Raw genomic sequence first — 19,015 nt, 5'->3', positions numbered from 1 at the left:
CTCAAGTGGAAGTAAAAAACGATTCCTGGAAGTTTCCCTCAAACAAATTACCCAAATAATTGTAACTGAGTAAATATAACTCATTACCACCCACCCATGCACGATACCCAGCCAGTCTGCCTCCGCTGCCTCCTCCTCAAATAGACCAACTACTGTTTATAGTTTTCGCGACAGGAGGGGCAAAAGCGGGAGGGAGGGGGGGGGAAGAATGCGCGCCCGGCCGCCCCACCCCTGCGCTGGCTACACGAGACGCCGAGCGACCGAGCGACCCGGGGTATTTATAGAAAACGCATCTGTGCCAAGAAGACATTTGATTTCCAACGAGGGGAGAGGCGGGAGATGTCCAGGGGTTACGGCCCGGTCTAGTGCTCTCCGGGCTGTTAAACTGTCACGGGGGCAGTTAAGTGGGCTGGTTTTAGGGTGGAGGAAGAGGAGGAGGAGGAGGTGGAGGGTTCTAGGACACAAAGAGACATTAACATACAGACAGATAGGAAGCAGAAGTCCTTACGCGAACATTGTATTGTAATGGATTTGTTTGTGTTGCGCGGGCCACTTTGTTTACTTTATTTACAGTGGGGGCTTTTTTTCAGACACACCCAGGCTTAATAGTCCATTGTTGTACGCATCCTTAAGAGCAGAATTTACCCGATTTAGGCGGCGATTTGCTCCGCCCGGAGTTCGGGGAGGCGTGACCCGACTTTGTGTCTTCGTGTGCGATTTGGAAGCCGCTTGGGTGGGGTGTCAGTGTAGATCGTAATCACCAAACATCAGCAACTCTACGGACGCAGAAGCGCAAGATACAAACTCAGGAAATAGTAAAAATAATGAAAAGTGTTAAGTGCTCACCTCTCGTAAAGTAAATTTAAACTGCAGCTTCTCATCCACATCATCCATTAGAAATTATCCTCTGCAAATATTGACACTCAGTCCACAAATCCGCGCTATTAATCCAGTTTGAAGCGTTCTTTAAAAGTAAAAAGTCTAGAGTATTTCCTCACCTGTGCTTGGGTCGCGGTGAAGCGTCAGATTAGCCATTGTGACTCTACTTCCTGTGGCTTTTATCTCCAACGTTCTATGCATTAAAAATCATGTATCTAAAGAACTGCACCACATTTCACACACTACTTTTAATGTCCAAACAGGTGACTTATGGATCCTTTTATTGCTGCTTCAATTACTGTTTTTCATTGTTTAAAACTTGAGTAATACTAATTGTTCAGAAAGATACTCGCTCAGTCAACAATAAAATATCCTCATTAATGTTCAATAATGGTCAAATCCACCTTTATTTTGTGATTTACGAATAATGTCTATTGATTTGGGCCATGAAGGTTTGTGACTTTTAAAATATGGGTTCCCTGAAAAAGTTTGGAAACACTGGTTTAGTCTCAAAGTGAGTAGTTTTACTTTAGATAATCTCAATTTTATATTCTGTGGTCCGCAGACATATCCCGCTGCAGTCTTTGCAGCGGGATATGCATTCATATTTAGTTTGCCGGACTGCACAAACTGCAGTCCGGCAAACTAAATATGAATGCATATCCCGCTGCAAAGTCTGCAGCGGATATGTCTGCGGACCGCACCCGTCCCCACCTGCAATGAGCTTTAAAAATGTGTCCCGACGCAGGGCAGTGCAGGGCTCTAGTGTGGGTAGGGATAGGGGGTAGGTGAAAACAGCATTTTTCTGAGCACTCAACCCTTATATGCAGAATTATACAAGATTATTGATCTTATTTTGAGTCACAGTTTTTATCTTAACTGCATTATTTGCTATTTGCTCGTTTTAACGTGTTCTGTAAAGCATCTTTGAGTGTCCTGAGAAGCACTACATAAATAAAATGTGTTATTATTATTATTTATTATTATTATTTTTACTCAAACAGCATGAATCAAATCCATTTAAGAGAAGACTTTCCAACATCTTGCCCTTGAAACGCCTGCCCTGCTTCCTACCTCCAGCTTAAAATTTTGGCCCGTTTAATTCTAACCTGTAGGGATGGGACGAGACACAATTTCCACAAGACGAGACAAGATACGAGATTATTAAATTTCATGTTTTGGTGTCCAGTTTTGGGCTCACAATATTTGATTTCATATTTTTGTTTCCAGTCTAGTGCTGATTTTTGCAACTTTAAGAGATGTAACTCACCAACACGTTGCCCTTTTATGTCTTATTTTATCCTTATCCCTGGAAAAAAAAAAAAAAAAAAACTCTCACAAGATAATTTTTCCCATAATTTCCCTCATTTTGCGGCAATTTTTTCTCATGGGATCTTGTGGCAGGAGATCTTTTCCCATCCCTGTCTGAAACATTAAACAATCTGAGTAAGAGCTCTTCACGTCATCAGACTACAGAGGAACACTTTCCTTTGATAAAGATGATAAATGTTTTCAAACGTCATGTGCTATAACCAGCCGAGATTAGTTTAGGAGCTGTGATGTGTTTATCGTCAGACACAGACAAAATATTGGTGGAACAGATGACCACACTGGAACTCGGCCTGGCCCAGCGTGTTTACATGGACCCCTTTGTGCTCAGTGTAACGTCGTGTCTCACACTAGTCCCCGTGTGAATCCTTCTCTTCTTAAACCTCGTTCGAGAGTTTGTGTTGACCGTCCCGCAGGTAGCGTGCATGTCCCCCCTGGTGTTGGTCTAACCCCGCTGTTTTTCTCAGGAAACTCTGTAACTGTATCCAGCTCCGAGCAGGACCGGTGTCGCTCTCTCACTCACAACGAGCCCAGCGCTGACAGACCGACAGACCACGGCCGCGCAATCGACAACCCTCTGTGTGTGCGTCTGTGTGTGTGTGTGTGTGTGTGTGTGTGTACTCCCAGGGGCTTTGGGCTCAGAGATACACATCTTCCAGGCCAAAGTCAACTGCTCTTGCGGTGTCATTGTTCTGTTTTTGCACTTCTTTTGTTGATCTTGAGCCTGTCAAGATGTCGGGCTTTAACTGAAACTCAATACGGCAGTGGGATCGTTGTGAGAACTTCAGGTACAACAGTATCTGAATTAAACGTTATGTATGTTACAAAAATAAAATAATATAAAGAGGGGGTGTTACCTTTTATTGTTAACACATTCAGTTCAGTTCATTTATTTGAGAATCATTATAATATTATTGTAAATAATTGTAGAAAAAGTGGTTGGAAGAAGAGTAAACTTTGGCAATTACCGTATTTTTCAGACTAAAGGCGCACTTAAAATCCTTTTATTTTCTCAAAAATCGACAGTGTGCCTTATGTATTAATTCTGGTTGTGCTTACTGACCTCGAACTGATTTTATGTGGTATATGGGGCTCAAAACTCTGTCAAAAGGTTTCAGTACGACTTTGGTAAACTACAAAGCTTGTAGTTTGATGGATTGTCAGAGCATTATGGCTACTGTAGTCAGGAGCCTCGCGGAGAAAAGGGCGAAGTATAGTTCTGCGTCAACTCAACGCTCACTGCCGCCATCGCGTTATCGCCTTCGTCACAGAAAGAACACTCATATTCCACTGAGTCGTGTCGTTTAGTCCAACAGAAGCTGAACCGCATCAGCACACAAGGAAAAAGCTTTTTTTTTTCAACGCTTATAGTTTCTGCAAATGAGACATGTGGTTTTAAGTTTCGTTTCTGTAAAACGTAAACAAATGTGCGCAAAGCTGCATTAAACACATTATTACTCAATGTATATTTGAGTCGTCCTCGTAGGAACCAAAAATCCAAACTTAAATGATCCACCCACATTCACATTCATAATCCACGTTCACCAAGACAGGGAGGCAACGGCGAGCGAATTACGCCACGATCTGCCGATGGATCATGGACGCCTGGGCTAAGGATCAGTCTCAAGTGTCGTTGGTTTGTTTCTCTTAATGCGCCTTATAATCCAGTGCGCCTTATGTAAGAAAATAGACAAGAGAATTCAACATTACTGATATTGCACCTTATAGTCTGAAATACGGTAGATATTGTGCTGTATTACAATTTTGTGCAAAAAGTAGTTGGAAGAAGAGCAAACTTTAACAATTTGTTTCATTTTTGTTTTTCATTTTTGTTTTTTGATGCTGTTGAACCCCTCATCTTTTTGCTTCCCGTGCAAAGTAACTCCCCCTTCAGAGCGCTATCACAACACAATCAGTGTGCTTATGAAACTACTGCACATCGCATCAGGATTGAGCAGTTCTGGTGTCGTTTTGTATCATGCTTTTGTACACTTATGGAAGATTGTCATGTGGGAGCATGGGTATTGTGGTCTTGTACAGCTAAACCGTAACGAAGGTTCGAATCGGGCCCAGGAGAGATCGCAAGATTACTCAAACATGCATGGATGATGTCTAAAACCTCTTCAGGCGTGTTTTTGATGAGGGAACAACATTATAACAGAGAATTCCTGCACCCATTTCAGTCCGATGCACCTTGTCACTGTAGTTGAAGTAGTGGCACTTGGTTTTCCGGCGGATATGAGCGATAGTGGTTCACGTTACAGGACCCGCAGACAGCTCCGCTATGATGGAGTGGCAGGGCTCATGTATTTTTCATGCATAAAGCTGCTCTTAGGCCACTTCCCCGTGTCATCGTATGAAGCCCATTATTTATTCATATGGAAAGGCAAATAGATCAATAGCCATTTTGTCATTTTTCTCTTTTCTGACATGTGTCCTCCCAGTGGTGCGAGTAACTGGATACGCTCTTTACAAGTACAGATGTCAAATTTATGGTGTTTTCAGCCGTGCAGTTTTATGGTTGTAAAATTACATCTATTTTTGACACTTTTTTTTTTTTTTGCTCTTGGAACTTTTCATTAAATTAAACTTACATAAACCTATTATGTTTGCTGCATAAATTACAATGAGACTTAGTGAGACATGAAAAAAAAAATAAAATTCACAGACATACTAGTTCCAAATCTGTTTTACCTAAAGACGCTGTACCTAATCCTTCGTTGAGCACTGAGTTTTAATCAAGTTCACACGAGTCTTGAGATACACAAACTGTTGCAAGAAAAATGTTATATCAGTCACAGTGAGTTTTTGCCCTGGTCCCTATACTTCGAGGACTGTTCCAATATATATACATATATATATATATATATATATATATATATATATATATATATATATATATATATATTTTTTTTTTTTTTTTTTTGAAAAACTAAATAAAAATGCCTTTCAGTGTTGATTTAATGAACACAAGCAAGACAGTTTTCCATTTAACACAAAACATAGTCCCGTATCTCCCCCTAAAGCTGGTCATTGTTGTTGTTGTTGACTCTGACCAGCCCGTTTAAACTGGAATTACAAAATAAACATTTATTTTAGAGGTGTTTTTTTTTTAATGACATTTTTTGTAAGGGAACGTGGGTTTTTCATTACTTAGTCATAACATAAACTCTTACCAGCTTGTCAAAACAATGATATTTACTGCTTTTTATAAAGAAATACAATGAATATTATGCAGAATTGAGTTAAGCATTTTGGCCCCGTCTGGCTCCACAATATTTTCTGTTTCTCATGTGGCCCCATGGAAAAAATAATTGCCCACTCCTGCTCTAGGGGTGTCTGAATTCTTCTCTAAACCAAGAATTAACTTTCCTTTAAAAAGATCTTAGCTGATCACTGAGCTTTAGTGTTGTCACGATACTAAAATTTCAAACTCGCTTTTGATACTAAGGAATAGACTCGATACTCAATACAATCAATTCCGATACCACAATGATAATAAAAAAAAAAACACTTTATATAGACAGAATGTGATTTTCAACATTAAATCTTAGTACTCAGCTGATTTAAACAGGTTTTGGCGTTGTCTTCCTACCGGTGGAGGCAGGACGACAGCGCCATCTGCAGTCCGACTTCCTCAGGACGGTATCCCAGGTGTATGAGAGTAAGAAAGCCCCGTCGTCCCGGTTTATAGTCCCGTGGGCACATTTCTGTATTTCGATTGCCTCTTTAGGTTGGTTTCCTATTGGTCCATGGATGTATACTCGTCTATGTGCTCTTATACTTGTTCTGATGCAGTTCAAGATCATTCAAGTTTCAGGAAAGGTTCATTTCTGTCCTGTGAATGTGACTTTTTGATTGATTGGGGTCAGATTTTCGATACTTTTGACAGCCTTACTGACCATTAGACATGACTGAATCTCATTTAAAATCCCTGCCCTAACCGTCTTCGTTCTTCTCTCTTCACAGTGGAGCCAAAGGTGTACGTGTCTGCGGGCCCCACGGCGCTCATGGACGGTGCCAACGAGTCCCTGGTGGCCACGTGCATCGCGGAGAAGGGCCGTCCAGCCGCCGAGGTGTTCTGGGAGACGCAGCTGTACGGCCGCAGCGACAGCCAGAGCCAGCAGGAGGCGAACGGCACCACCTCTGTCCACGTGCACTACCTGTGGCAGCCCCAGAGCTACGCCCAGGGCCGCGTGCTCACCTGCGTGGTCAAACACCCGGCCCTGCAGACCGAGTTCCGCATCCCCTTCACACTCAACGTGCACTGTGAGTACACCGCTCCAACAGCTTCAACCAGGGGCTCTGTTTTTGTTGTTTTGGCTCAGGGATGTCACATTTAATTGGTGTTGTGGAAATTATCTGTAAAAGAAAACCAAAAGTTACAGGAATTTTGATCGCGATTTCAATTTGTGTGTCAAACCATCTCCAAAGTCATATGATTGAGTTGAAACAATTTACAGCTTAGTTTAAAGTTTGTTTTGGGATATTTTTTATATAAACAAGTATATTTATTTAATTTTTTCAAATAGGCAAGGCAAGGCAAGTTTATTTGTATAGCACAATTCGTACACAAAGTAATTCAAAGTGCTTTACAGAATAAGAAATACATTAAAATCATAATAAAAACAAATCAAAACATAAATAATCATGAAGATTAAAATTAAAAAAGAGAAATGTAGAGATTGTAGAACAGCTGGATATATAGATTATTTTGGATAATTTATGATTTTCTATGCCTTATTTCATGTTCAAAGTATATTTTATTCATTTTATGTTTTATACAGTGGTCCCTCGTTTATCGTGGAGGTTACGTTCTAAAAATAACCTGCAATAGTTGAAATTCGCGAAGTAGTCAGCTTTATTTTTTACAATTATTATATCTGTTTTAAGGCAGTAAAACCCCTCACCACAAACTTTATACACTTTTCTCAGATGGGACAAGTACAACCCTTTTTGCATCCTTCTTAAAACTTATTGCTGCTGTCGTCCTTATGTTATTTTCCTACTTCTTTACGTAACAAACCGAAGATTAACTTATTCCCGAATGGAGCCCTACAGCCGCGTAACTTATTCCTTCCTTCATCATGTCCAGAAGTCCAACTTTTTGTGCAATGTTTACATCTTCCTCTGCCTTTTGGGTGCGACCGCAGGAGCCTTTGTCGGTGCAGAACGTTTCGTCGACATTGTGGGTTTTGTCGGGGAGAAAACTTGCAAACATACAGCACTTCAGAATCACACTGCTAGAGATCGAACATTTATGTAAATTTGGCGAACTGAACACATTCTGTACTGTACAGGAGACACGGCACGGAGGAGATTGATTGACAAAGGTCTACAGTCCCTGAGCCAATCAGGACACAAAAAAGCATGCAAAATCGCACTAAAAAAGTCAGCAAAACAGTGAGGCTGCGAAAGGTGAACCGCGTTATAGTGAGGGTCGACTGTACATCGCAAAACTGCTCTAAGGTTGATATTTGTAGCCTATATTTATTTTCAGTTTTAAAAGTTTTGCCAAATTATCAATATCAAAGTTTTTTTTGAAAGACAAAAATGCTGAATAAATGCATCGTGTAACTAAAAGATTACCGTTCGAATCATCGTGATTTCAATATTGACCAAAATAATCGTGATAATGTTTTTTTTCCATTATGGAGCAGCCCGACTGTCTGTGTTGGTTTATTACTTTTGCACCTGTAACAAACTCCCCGACTACTGACAGACAGAAACAACACTTAAAACTGTCTGAGGTCCAAGCCCTTCCCAAGAACAATTTGGCCTTTTTAGCTCAGAGAGGAAACATTTTTACATTTGCATCTGAGTAGAGACCAGAATGATCAAACAATTAACATGTGAAAGAAAACAGTAGACATGTAAATGGAAAACCCAAAGGTGCCTGTAGCCTTCGTCCTGTGAGACTAAAGGATTCGACGAAGAACAGTAACTGTGGCTTTTAACACTTACTTACAGAGTATCTTGGACAACGGAAAAACTCACGTAACACTCCAAATTTCCACCACATTGCTTAACTGGCTCTATGCACAACAGCTCTTTCTGCCTACATTTGTCTCTTTGTGTTTTTTGCTGAGTCGTGCTAAAATCAATAAATACTGAAATATAACGCAGTGGGCAGCGAGGCGTGGGCGGACGTCACTGTTAACTCTTCAACGCTTTACAAGTAAGACGAAAACTTCACCAAAGAAGTCTTGATGCGACTGCTACATTCGGTGCCAAATGAAAATAATAATGTACATATAAAACAATTGGGGAATATTACTTACAGTGGACTTGACTTTGTGGTTTTGCATTTGCTTTGAGAAACAAACAACTCTCCTTCGAAACACAGAGCTCTGAGGAAGTGGTCAGCTCATTTGTAAAGTCTTTAAGATGTTATCAGTGACACCCTAACCCCATCCACTGCGACATCTGTCAGTATTTATTGATTAAAAAAAAAAAAAAAAACATCAGATTTTTCCACCCCTATGTGACCTGTATCTGATCTTTTAATGACAGTCTGAACGACACAGATCCGATTTTTTTTAAATGCGACCCAGGACACTTGGATATGTGCTCCTAAAACCGATACATATCCGATCTTTTGACATGCGACTTCAGTCTGAACGGCCAGGTCGCATTCATCCCACCTACACGTCATAACAACACGGTAACAAGCACCTGTTGCGATCCAATACAGCACGAGTTTGATGCATTTGCTCACTGAAATAGGCCGCCGAAGACATGTTTCCTCCTGTGAGAGTGGTACAAGTAGGCGCTCACAAATCTACACAAACATTCTTCTCGTGAAAAGCGTTCCTTTCTACGGACGTTGCTGCTTGGGATGGGCATTCGATGAAATTTTCTTAATCGATCGTCGGAAGAATTAACGATCGATTATCGATTAATCATTAACGTTTTTATATTAATATGATCATCATTATTATTACTATCTGCACTACTAATCTGCATAAATAAATTCAACTTTACGACGTATAAACTGTATAAAACTGATAAAACTACAGCTCTTGTGTCGCTGATGCGGTCAATTTCTGTCGTATTAAAAGACATGACTCAGGTGGAATACAGGTTAGTGTGACCATATTTGCGTTTGTCAAAACCAGGACACCGTACGGGGGGAGGGAGGTGGGGACTCGTCATCGACATTGCGCGACTCTCACCTGGCAAAGCTTTTTCCCACTGGACACAGAAACATATGTGCTGCTTTGTTCACTGTGCACATGGACTCACACTTGTCCCGAACGCAATGGAAAGTGTGTAATTTCTTGTTCAAATCATCGTTAAATACACATTTGCGCTTCGGCACATTGCAGACTGACCGACTGTTTGTGTCTCGCTCCTTCTGAGTGCAGAGAGACACATGTACAAACCCCTGTTTGGTCACGCTACGTACAGCAACCTACATTCAGTTCAGTTTGTCATTGAAAATGAACGTAATCGATGAAATTCTTAATGATCAATTATCGATTAATCGACTAATCATGCACATCCCTAGTTCAGACTGCAGCCTGAAGTGACCAAATCCAATTTTTCCGCCACTATGCTCCTGTATCTGATCTTTAAATGCGACCCAGGCCACTTGTATATGTGCTCCTAAAACCAATACATATCTGATCTTTTGACATGCGGCTTCAGTCTGAACGACCAGGTCACATTCATCCCACCTACACGTCAGCAGCACGGTAACAAGCACCTGTTGCAATCCAATACAGCACAACTCTGACGCATTTGCTCACTGAAATAGGCTGCCGAAGACGCGTTTCCTCCGAAGTAGACTGTCACAAATGAACACAAACGTTCTTCTCGTCATATGAAAACTGTGTGTGAGTGAAAAGCGTGTGAGTGAAGCTGTGAAGAACATCACAATCCCACCACTCTTGTCTGTGACTTCACACCACATGTTTCTTTCTACAGGCGTTGCTGCCACTGCCCCACAAAAACACCTGGGCCAAAAACCTCATCTTTCTCCTTCTCAATCTCCTCCTTAAAACAAATAAGCTGTGCATGTTCTGGCTCCGGTACGACAGCAACTTTAAAAATCGCTGCTCATGTTTAGGCTACTTCTGTAAACACTGAACACGCTCGCTGTGTGTGACGTCGTCGTGTCCTCCAATGCGCACGCGGGACACTTTTGGGACATTTAAAGTTCACACTGGAGATCACATACAAGTCACATTTAATTGGAAATGTGAAGAACCTCGCCAAAAAATCGGATTTCACAAAAAAATCCAAATTGAGCATTAAGCCTGGAGCCTGAAACTGGAGGATCATGACACAAAAAATGGCCCCGATCTCCGTTCTAGTGTCTTAAAGTTCAGCCAATTACAATAAAACTGTACAACATTTACAACTGAAATGTAATCTGCCAAAATGTTACTTTTTCATATTTGCGAGGAATCACTTTATTTTCCTCTAAGTTTCCTGTGTGCTGCTGCTGCTAAAACAGTTGGAAGAAAGCCTGGAATGCAAATGATCTGCTCCCACTTCATCCCCCGTCTCTCCTCGTCGTCAAGGGGCTCAGTGTGCGTGTGATTTCTCCGAATTGTCCCGAACGACCTTTCGATATTAGCCGCTGCCTCGCCGAGCTGTCCTGCTGCAGTTTCCCTCTAATCGAACACAAAATCTCTGCTAATTGTTCTCTAATATGTAAATTCCCTCTGCCTCGTTGGGCCACAGCAGTAAATGTACGCGAGCCATTAGATTTAACCAGCAGCTGTCTGAGCACACACACACCGACAGGGCCTCTGCGTCAGGTGCGCCCTACCAGCAGCTGTTCACCTATTCATTTCACTATTTATCGCCGCCATTAGCTTTTACATCATTTGTGAGAATTATACTGTGTGCTGAGTCAGGAGCAGACTCACGCGGCAACAGAGCAGATCCCAGAGTGCGGCATTAGTGCACAGAGACGTTAAAGGCAAAGCTCCAGACTAAAGATGTGAGTTGGATCCACTGATGTGTATATACTGTATTTTCAGGGCTATAAGTCGCACTTTTTGGGGGAAATTTATTTTATAAAATCGGAGACCAGGAACCGACATTTCATTTGAAAGTCAAGTTCTAGTAATAACAATAGAACAGAGAACAACAGACTGTTAACGTCACATATGAACAGTTCTTCAGATAAACTATAACATAAACAACAGAACAATTTGAACAAACTCTCCATCTCACTCCAAATCACTAAATCCATTCAATTCTTCATCCTCGGTGTCACTTCTGAGCAACTCCGTGACCTCCAGAGGTAAACAGAGCGTCGCTTCCTCTTCTGTGTAGCTGTCGTCAGACTCAGCATCAGTTCCAGTTAGAATTATTCCAGCTTTTCTGAATCCCAACAGAACAGAATAGTTTTGGTGTCACTGAAGTCCAGGCTTTGTCGATCCATCCAGTGACTTCCAGGAAAGTTGCATGGTGCAAATTTCTCGCTCATTCCAAACTTTCTTTCTGCTGCTCGATTACCATTTTCGGCTGCAGATTTTGCTTCTTGCAGCTTGAAATCTGCAAAATATAATTTTCTTTTTGGGGGCATTTGTGTTCAGCCTTCTCAGTTGGTCTTTATAAGTTTGTTTAAATTGGTACAGAAGTAATGGTGCGATCGACTGACATGATACAGACAGGACAGAGGCTCTTTCTGCAGGAGACATGCGCAGTAGAGTGAAGTGAGGAACAGGAGCAGCAGATACTGACACACAAGACTAGAGCCTCTCACCGCTGTCAGGGTGAAAATTTTAATATATAAGTCGCACTGGAGAATAAGCAGCAGGAAACACACAAACCATGAAAAAAAGTGTGACTTATAGTACGAAAAATACGGTAATAAATAACTTAATATACAATTCATACGCTATACTAGATACTTTAATTCAATATTTGATCACATAACATTAAGAATTCACCTTTTCTTTAAGATAAAACAAAATAAGTTAAAAGTCTATAAGTTTAATTGATAAAAAAGCAATTTATTTCTTTAGCTCTTTACATTTATTATTTATTTATACGCATGGGAGTGAGAAACACAATTTTGATCCTTTATATGTTTTTTGTATGAAGAATTGACTATAAACTTTTTTGAACTTTGAACTTTTGAACTCATTATTACATCTCCAAAGCTCAAAACGCTCTGTTCCACCTTGTGATGTTTCTTTTCTTTTACTTGTAGTTCAGTAAAGATCGGTTTACAGGTGCAGATCAGTTACAGGGTTGAAATCATCCAAACGATTCTAGTGAAGGTGGAGCACTTTTTGTATCACCGATTGTGTGAATGAAACAAAACACAACTCCAGGTCTGTTTCTGAAGCGGAAACAACAGAATAAAAACAAACAAACAGCTTAACCTTGCTCACATATCCACTGGGAAAAGAACCAGCTACCCACAATTACCCACAATTACCAAACTAAATCGCGCAACTTTCCAACGACTTTTTAAAATGCTCTGAAGCTACAATAAAATATGACTTACACAATGTATCCCGCTCCATCTCTGATCATAAAAGAGCAATTTGAGCTCCTATAATCCTAACAGTGTAATAATTGATGCATATTTCCTTGGCTCGAGGATCGGGGGAGAGTCTGTTTGGACACTGCGGGCTAATGAAGGCGCGTTATGAAATATTGATTAGGTTTAAACAGCAACAGACGGAGAACAAGAAGCACGAGCTGCAAACCAAGGTTAAAACGTCCAAGTGCTTACTGTGTTTTTTGGACTATAAGTCGCTCTGGAGTGTAAGTCACACCAGCCAAAAAATGCAGAATGAAGAAGAAGTGGGAAATTTATTTTATAAAATCAGAGGCAAGTTATAGTAATAAGAATAGAACAGAAAACAACAGTCTGGTAACGTCACATATGAACAGTTCTTCAGATAAACTATAGCATAAACAACAGAACAGAACAAGTTTACCAAGTTTATCACTAAATCCATTCAATTCTTCATCCTCGGTGTCACTTCTGAGCAACTCCACGACCTCTGGAGGTAAACAAGAGCGTCGCTTCCTCTTCTGCGTAGCTGTCGTCAGACTCAGCATCAGTTCCAGTTCAGTGCCAGAACAAGCTCAATCAGAAATAGCAACCTGGTCCGTCATGAGTCATAGGTGGGGGCAGTTGGTCACCACAGAAGCAGCTTATGAGGAGCCCAGTCCATACCCCGGTTATGTGTGTGCCAACTTGTGTGATGATTGGGTGAATATTTTAGCTCGCAGATGGTTCAGAAATTGCCAAAATTGCCAATCCTTTATAATGACGTGACGTTTCAATTGACCCGTGTGACCTCAAATGACTTTGGATCGTCACCAAACTTTATTTTTTTGAGGCATTGGGCACGGGGGCTTGACCCACGTACCAAATTTGGTGACAGTCGCGGGAATTATCGCGGGTGGACAGACACACAGACACACAGGGTGAATACATAATTATTCCGGCCTTTCTGAATCCCGACAGGACGGTTTCGGTTGTCACTGAAGTCACTTACTTTTAAAAATTTTCAGTGGTGCAGAAGTAATGGTGCGATCGACTGACATGATACAGACAGGACAGAGGCTCTTTCTGCAGGAGACATGTGCAGTAGAGTGAAGTGACAGTGGTACAGGAGGAACAGGAGCAGCAAATACTGACACACAAGACTAGAGCCTCTCACCGCTGTCAGTGTGAAAATTTAAATATATAAGAGTATAAGTCGCAGGAAACACCCAAACCATGAAAAAAAGTGTGACTTATTGTTCCAAAAATACGGTATGACAGGTTTTCATGTTTGTCTAATTCTGACTTGATGTGGTGGGATACATGACAAGTTTGTGGTGAATATGTATCATAGTTTTACATCATTTAAAGGTGCATTGTGTAACTTTTTTGGTGGTGGATGGTCCGGCAAATGCTTTTCTGCATGGAGATGTTATTGCTCTGTCTGGAATGTTTCACAGTGTGATATTAAACATTTCTGTCTTCATGGAGACCAAACCAGACCAGGTTACAGGTCAGATCTGTGGAGAGGCGACCCCGCTCACAGTCAGAATGTTGTTTTTTCTAGGGATTTTTGAGCTATACACCCACCTATAATTGAATAAATGTAAAGTAGAGCTGTTTAATGTCACACTGTGGAACATTCCATTAAACAAAATTGGTTCTTCGGAGGTTTTCTGCCTTGTTATAACATTGTTCCCTCATCAAAAACATTCCTGATGAGGTTTTAAATGCCATCCATGCATGTCTGAGTAATTTAGTGATCTCTCCTGGGCCCTATTCTGAGTCTTTTTACGGTTAGCTGTAAGATTCTGTCCAATTCTCAGCCCACAATCCTACGTCAGCCGCGCTCCCACACAACAATTCTCCATAAATATACAAAAACATGATACAAAACTTTACACAGCAGCTTGGCAAACCTGATGTGATGTTTTGAATGCCGTTCTTTAGTTTACACAGGGATAATGTAATATGTTTTTGGTCTTTTTTTGCAGTTGCACCAGTGGTATCCATCGAGGGGATCGCTCAGAACTGGTACGTGGGTCAGGAGAACGTCAAGTTCGACTGCGGAGCCAAAGCCAACCCGCCCGCGCGCCACTACACCTGGATCAGGTCTGTATCGCTGACAAACGCATTTCGATGATTCTATAACGAATTTTAATTTCAAAGCAGTGGGCCAAACATCTTCCTCACTTTCCTAAGGCTTTCTGCTTGAGGAAAACAGCCTTTTTCTCTCGTGTTCGTTACATACACATACACTTGAAACAGAAATAAAGTCCAGATAATTTACTTACTCAAATATTAGAGATCAATACTTGTACAAGGAGTCTGTGTCGACATTCCAGTGGAGAGACTCAATGTCTACGCCTACAGACTCTATTCATGCTTAATCAATAGAAACAGAAAACACACACCAAAGTTCCTGTAGAGGTGCAAAATGTTAGTCTGACTCATCAGCCGGTTTCACTTCGTGGAAACCGTCGGACCTCACAGCATTAGGATTCATTCACTCAACAGTAGGCGGGTACTTTTTTTATTTAACCAATCGCTGCTATTTGGTCGTGACGTATGTAATGCGCCAAATCCTGCAGGAAGAAGGGCAATAACGTCTTTCCCCTTGATAAAATTCACCAAACATTCTCTTTGTTCCATCTTTAAATCCTCGATCTCGGGAATCGCTGCCAACACAGAATGTCTGTCTTCGTCTACATCCATCTCGACTCTTTGTTTTTACTGCTGCAAGACAAAAGGGACACAGACAGGCGCTTGAGTTTGACGTCATGGCTTCACAGTTCTTCGCTGATTGGCCGGTGCGCGCTCTACAACTTCCGGGGTTCCTGCAAACCATTTAATGTATTCTGATTCCTGACTTAGTCGCTGGAGAGAAATGAAATTGAGCGGAGGCACTAGGTGGCACCAGCCTGGCTATCAAAATGCAAGGAACAGCAAAACAAAAGCGAAAAAATGCATAACACACTCAGATGGCCGATGTCCAAAAGCCCCTCCTAGCTTTAAATAACGTTTCGACAAAAAAAGCCTTCGCCAGATATCTTTCCTGCCTTGGACCACAGTGATTCTATTCGCATGTTTCCAAACGTCTTCTTGGCTTGTGACTTAAGCATGAAGAGCCTATACAAAGAGTTTTATTTGCAAACCATAGTGGGAGGCTACCATAGTTTAGATTTAGCGCCTCTTTGTTGGGTCCAAGCCTCTTGACTCCTTGCACAGTCCCGTTAGACTCCATCCGGGGTGTAACAAGTCATGACATCATCCCTATCTGTACTTCTTGTCCTATTTAGTTAGTTTGCTATTAGATACGTGCATGTATTTGTCTGGACATATATCTATGACTCTCACAGCTGTGATCATAGCCCCTCACATGACCTCGGTGCAATAATAAACTAAAGCGGTCGTTATACAAAATCGCTGAGCCTATTTATTTACCCTAACACTACCTTTAAGCCAGTGCTTCTCAATTATTTTCTGTCACGCCCAAACTAGGAAGAAGAAAACATTTCGCACCTCTTCACTCTCCGCCGCGACTATAAATAGTATAATTTATATTTACAAAGCGGGATGATTTTGACACGTTTTCACTGAAAAAACTCAAATGGCTTATCGGCGTGATTGCGGTGTAATGTATTTAAGTGACGCTGTAATTTATTTGGCTTCATGCCGACATTTTCAGATACAGTAAACACACAGATCTTTCCTCGTTTCCCACCGTGGTCACATTGAATCCAAGCGCTGCATTTGCTTCATCATATTTATTCGTCTCAGCTTTCAGAGACTGTCATTTGTTTCATCATCTCCGTCTTTCTCCGCCTTTTTTTTCATCCCTGTTAAATAGTTTCCCATGGTGTCTCTTCAGGGGTTTGTTCACTGCACTTCATATCTCCTGCTCTGTACTGCGTGTGTGTGTGTGTGTGTGTATGTTCGGTGCAAAAAAAAAACAACACTGTACTGCCAAATACTGTGGTGGATGTGCAGTTACACTTTATTCTAGTACGGCAATGAAAAGCATGTTCACCGAGGTCACACGAGGCCCCTCCAGGCATCGCACCGCGCCCCACTATTTGAGGAGGACCGCTTTAATCCATGTTTGAATATTGGGCCCGGTCAAGCAGAAGTAAACAACAAGGCCAAAAATTCAAGTTAATGCATCTGATATAAAAATGTATTGAACAGATACATATGTACTCTAGTTTATGAAACTGTTGACCTTTTTTCTGTTCCATTTTTGGTTCTAAAGTTACATATGTTTTAAACAGACCATGTATGAAACATGGAACAAAAATTATTTCCCAAATTTCAAAGACCTGCAAATCATGTAAATAAATGGATGTATTTCATCATATCTTGTGTTATTCCATCTTTGAACTGTTGATGAAGGTACATGATTTTTTAAAAAAAAAAAAGTATTTAAAATGATAAAAATTTGCTTGGAAGGACTGACATATTTTATAGAAATAGTTTCCTTTCATTTTGAAGTAATATTAAAGTATTCGGAAGAAAAAAGCGACAAATTATGTAAAATCCTGCACCTTCTACTTGTTTGCACAATTTTCCCTCTGTTACTTTTCCCTCCGTTACCATGACCTTTCTTAATAAAAAATCTCATTAGTCAAAAAGTAAGAGGTTTTTCAACCTAATCTTGTACCATATGGTAGAAAACTATATGAAGCAAATATTCAAACCAGTTTGTTAAGGATATGTAAGTGAGAACCAAGAGTTATCACTGTTTGGATTTATTGCCCAAAAAGTGCTGCATATTTCATTCCCTCCGTTACCGACATGAGTTTTTAAATTTTTTGTCAACAACTTGAAAGAATATCACAGGTTTAACTTGACCCTGTTGGAGTGTAACTCTTTCCTACATTCTGATACTTTACTTATTTCAATAGTCCCTCTAGTTTCTGAATAAGAGACATTTGAATGTAAAAAATCTGCCCCTGTTTCCCTCCGTTACCACTTGACCGGACCCCTATTGTTACCTCCTCAAAAACCAACCTGGATTTGTGTTTAGTTGTGTTTGAGTAATCCTTTGTTATTAGTCTGTCTACATCTCCAACGCTCAAAATGCTCTGTTCCACTTTGTGATATCATGAATTGGAAGTTTTCAAGTGATACTAGATCATGATCATTATATTTAGATCACCATGTTACCTTTTACTGGGCTGAAATTACTTCCTGTATTGCCGTGACATCACAAGGTGGAACACTGCATTTTCTGTCTGAGAGACGAACTGTAGTCTAGTCTAAACAAATCCGCCGAGTTTGTGTGTTAAACATGTGCGAATGAAACAAAACAAACAAAACTGCAGGAATGTTTTTGATGAGGAAACAACATTATAACACGGATCAGAAAACGGCGTATAATGGGGCCTTTAAAACGTGCTACTTATTATTTATGCATTTTTATTCCATGACAAAACTAAAACCAAAACAACTTCAAAAATATGCGAGCAGAGAGGAGATTTTCAGTGTCATTCCTTGCCTAAAGTTGTTTACTCTGCTCTCGTAAGCACCTGTTATTACTTGAATTTTATTGTGACTTTATGTGAATCATCATAACCGGAGCCACATGTTTCTCTGATTGAAGTAAATTGCCGCGTTCAACTCAGTACATTTGGATGTGTTTTCTCATCCGCAGAAAGTCCATCACGGCCGCGCGCTCGCTCTCGTTTTAACGCGGATTTAGCCGGAGTCCGGTGAAACGCAATAGGAAATCTATAAATGAGTCTAGCACTGTTCTGGAACCTAGACACTGGAGCTGTCAAAAGCACTGCTGCGCCCGCTGGGAGGGCTCACGCTATAAATACAGAAGCCCAAATGGGTCATACATCACATCAACACCGGGCCTATTGGCAGCTATTTGTTCTCGCATAGCTCACAAAACAAAATACAACATGGCTGCCCGGGACCGTGTGTGCTTTTTCTAATTATGACTTCGCGCGTTGGGATCGAACCTGCGGTAAATATTTGTCATAGTTTTACATCTCTGTGAAGAAAAGGTCATGAACGTTGAAATTACAGGAAGAAGCACTGAGTTTAAAGCCTTCTGTCTTTGTCATCAGTGCACTAAATTCTATCCAGAACGCAGGGTCAAAGTATGAGCAAGGAACACACAAAATAAATGTGTTTTATTTGTCATTTGAGTTAAATTAGATGAGCTTTGGCCCTTGTTTATATGGCGTCAAAATAGTCCCATAACGCACACGCACGATAAAACATGCATTCGGGCGTATTGTACTATTTCACACACGTACATATTAAATGCAAGCAAATTATCTCTGCAACGCGAGGAGAAATCTGTGACCTGCGTGCAAAACAACTCGG

The 19,015-nt window shown here is 40.8% G+C and overlaps 1 protein-coding gene across 1 annotated transcript in view; it reads left to right on the top strand.

Moving 5' to 3' along the window:
* LOC129407209 (nectin-3-like protein) overlaps nucleotides 1-19,015 on the top strand; it is a 158,407-nt gene that overhangs the window by 100,421 nt on the left and 38,971 nt on the right. Inside the window, exons 3-4 of the mRNA XM_055147709.1 lie at nucleotides 6,178-6,477; nucleotides 14,671-14,788. Of these exons, the coding sequence (XP_055003684.1) occupies nucleotides 6,178-6,477; nucleotides 14,671-14,788 (418 nt within the window). The remainder of the gene's footprint in view (nucleotides 1-6,177; nucleotides 6,478-14,670; nucleotides 14,789-19,015) is intronic.

This window comes from Boleophthalmus pectinirostris, unplaced genomic scaffold (assembly GCF_026225935.1).
Source record: "Boleophthalmus pectinirostris isolate CB_2022bp ecotype Guang Dong unplaced genomic scaffold, ASM2622593v1 HiC_scaffold_9, whole genome shotgun sequence".
NCBI lineage: Eukaryota > Metazoa > Chordata > Actinopteri > Gobiiformes > Gobiidae > Boleophthalmus > Boleophthalmus pectinirostris.
The sequence above is the reverse complement of the archived record's forward strand: the minus strand, read 5'-3'. Positions and strand labels throughout refer to the sequence as shown.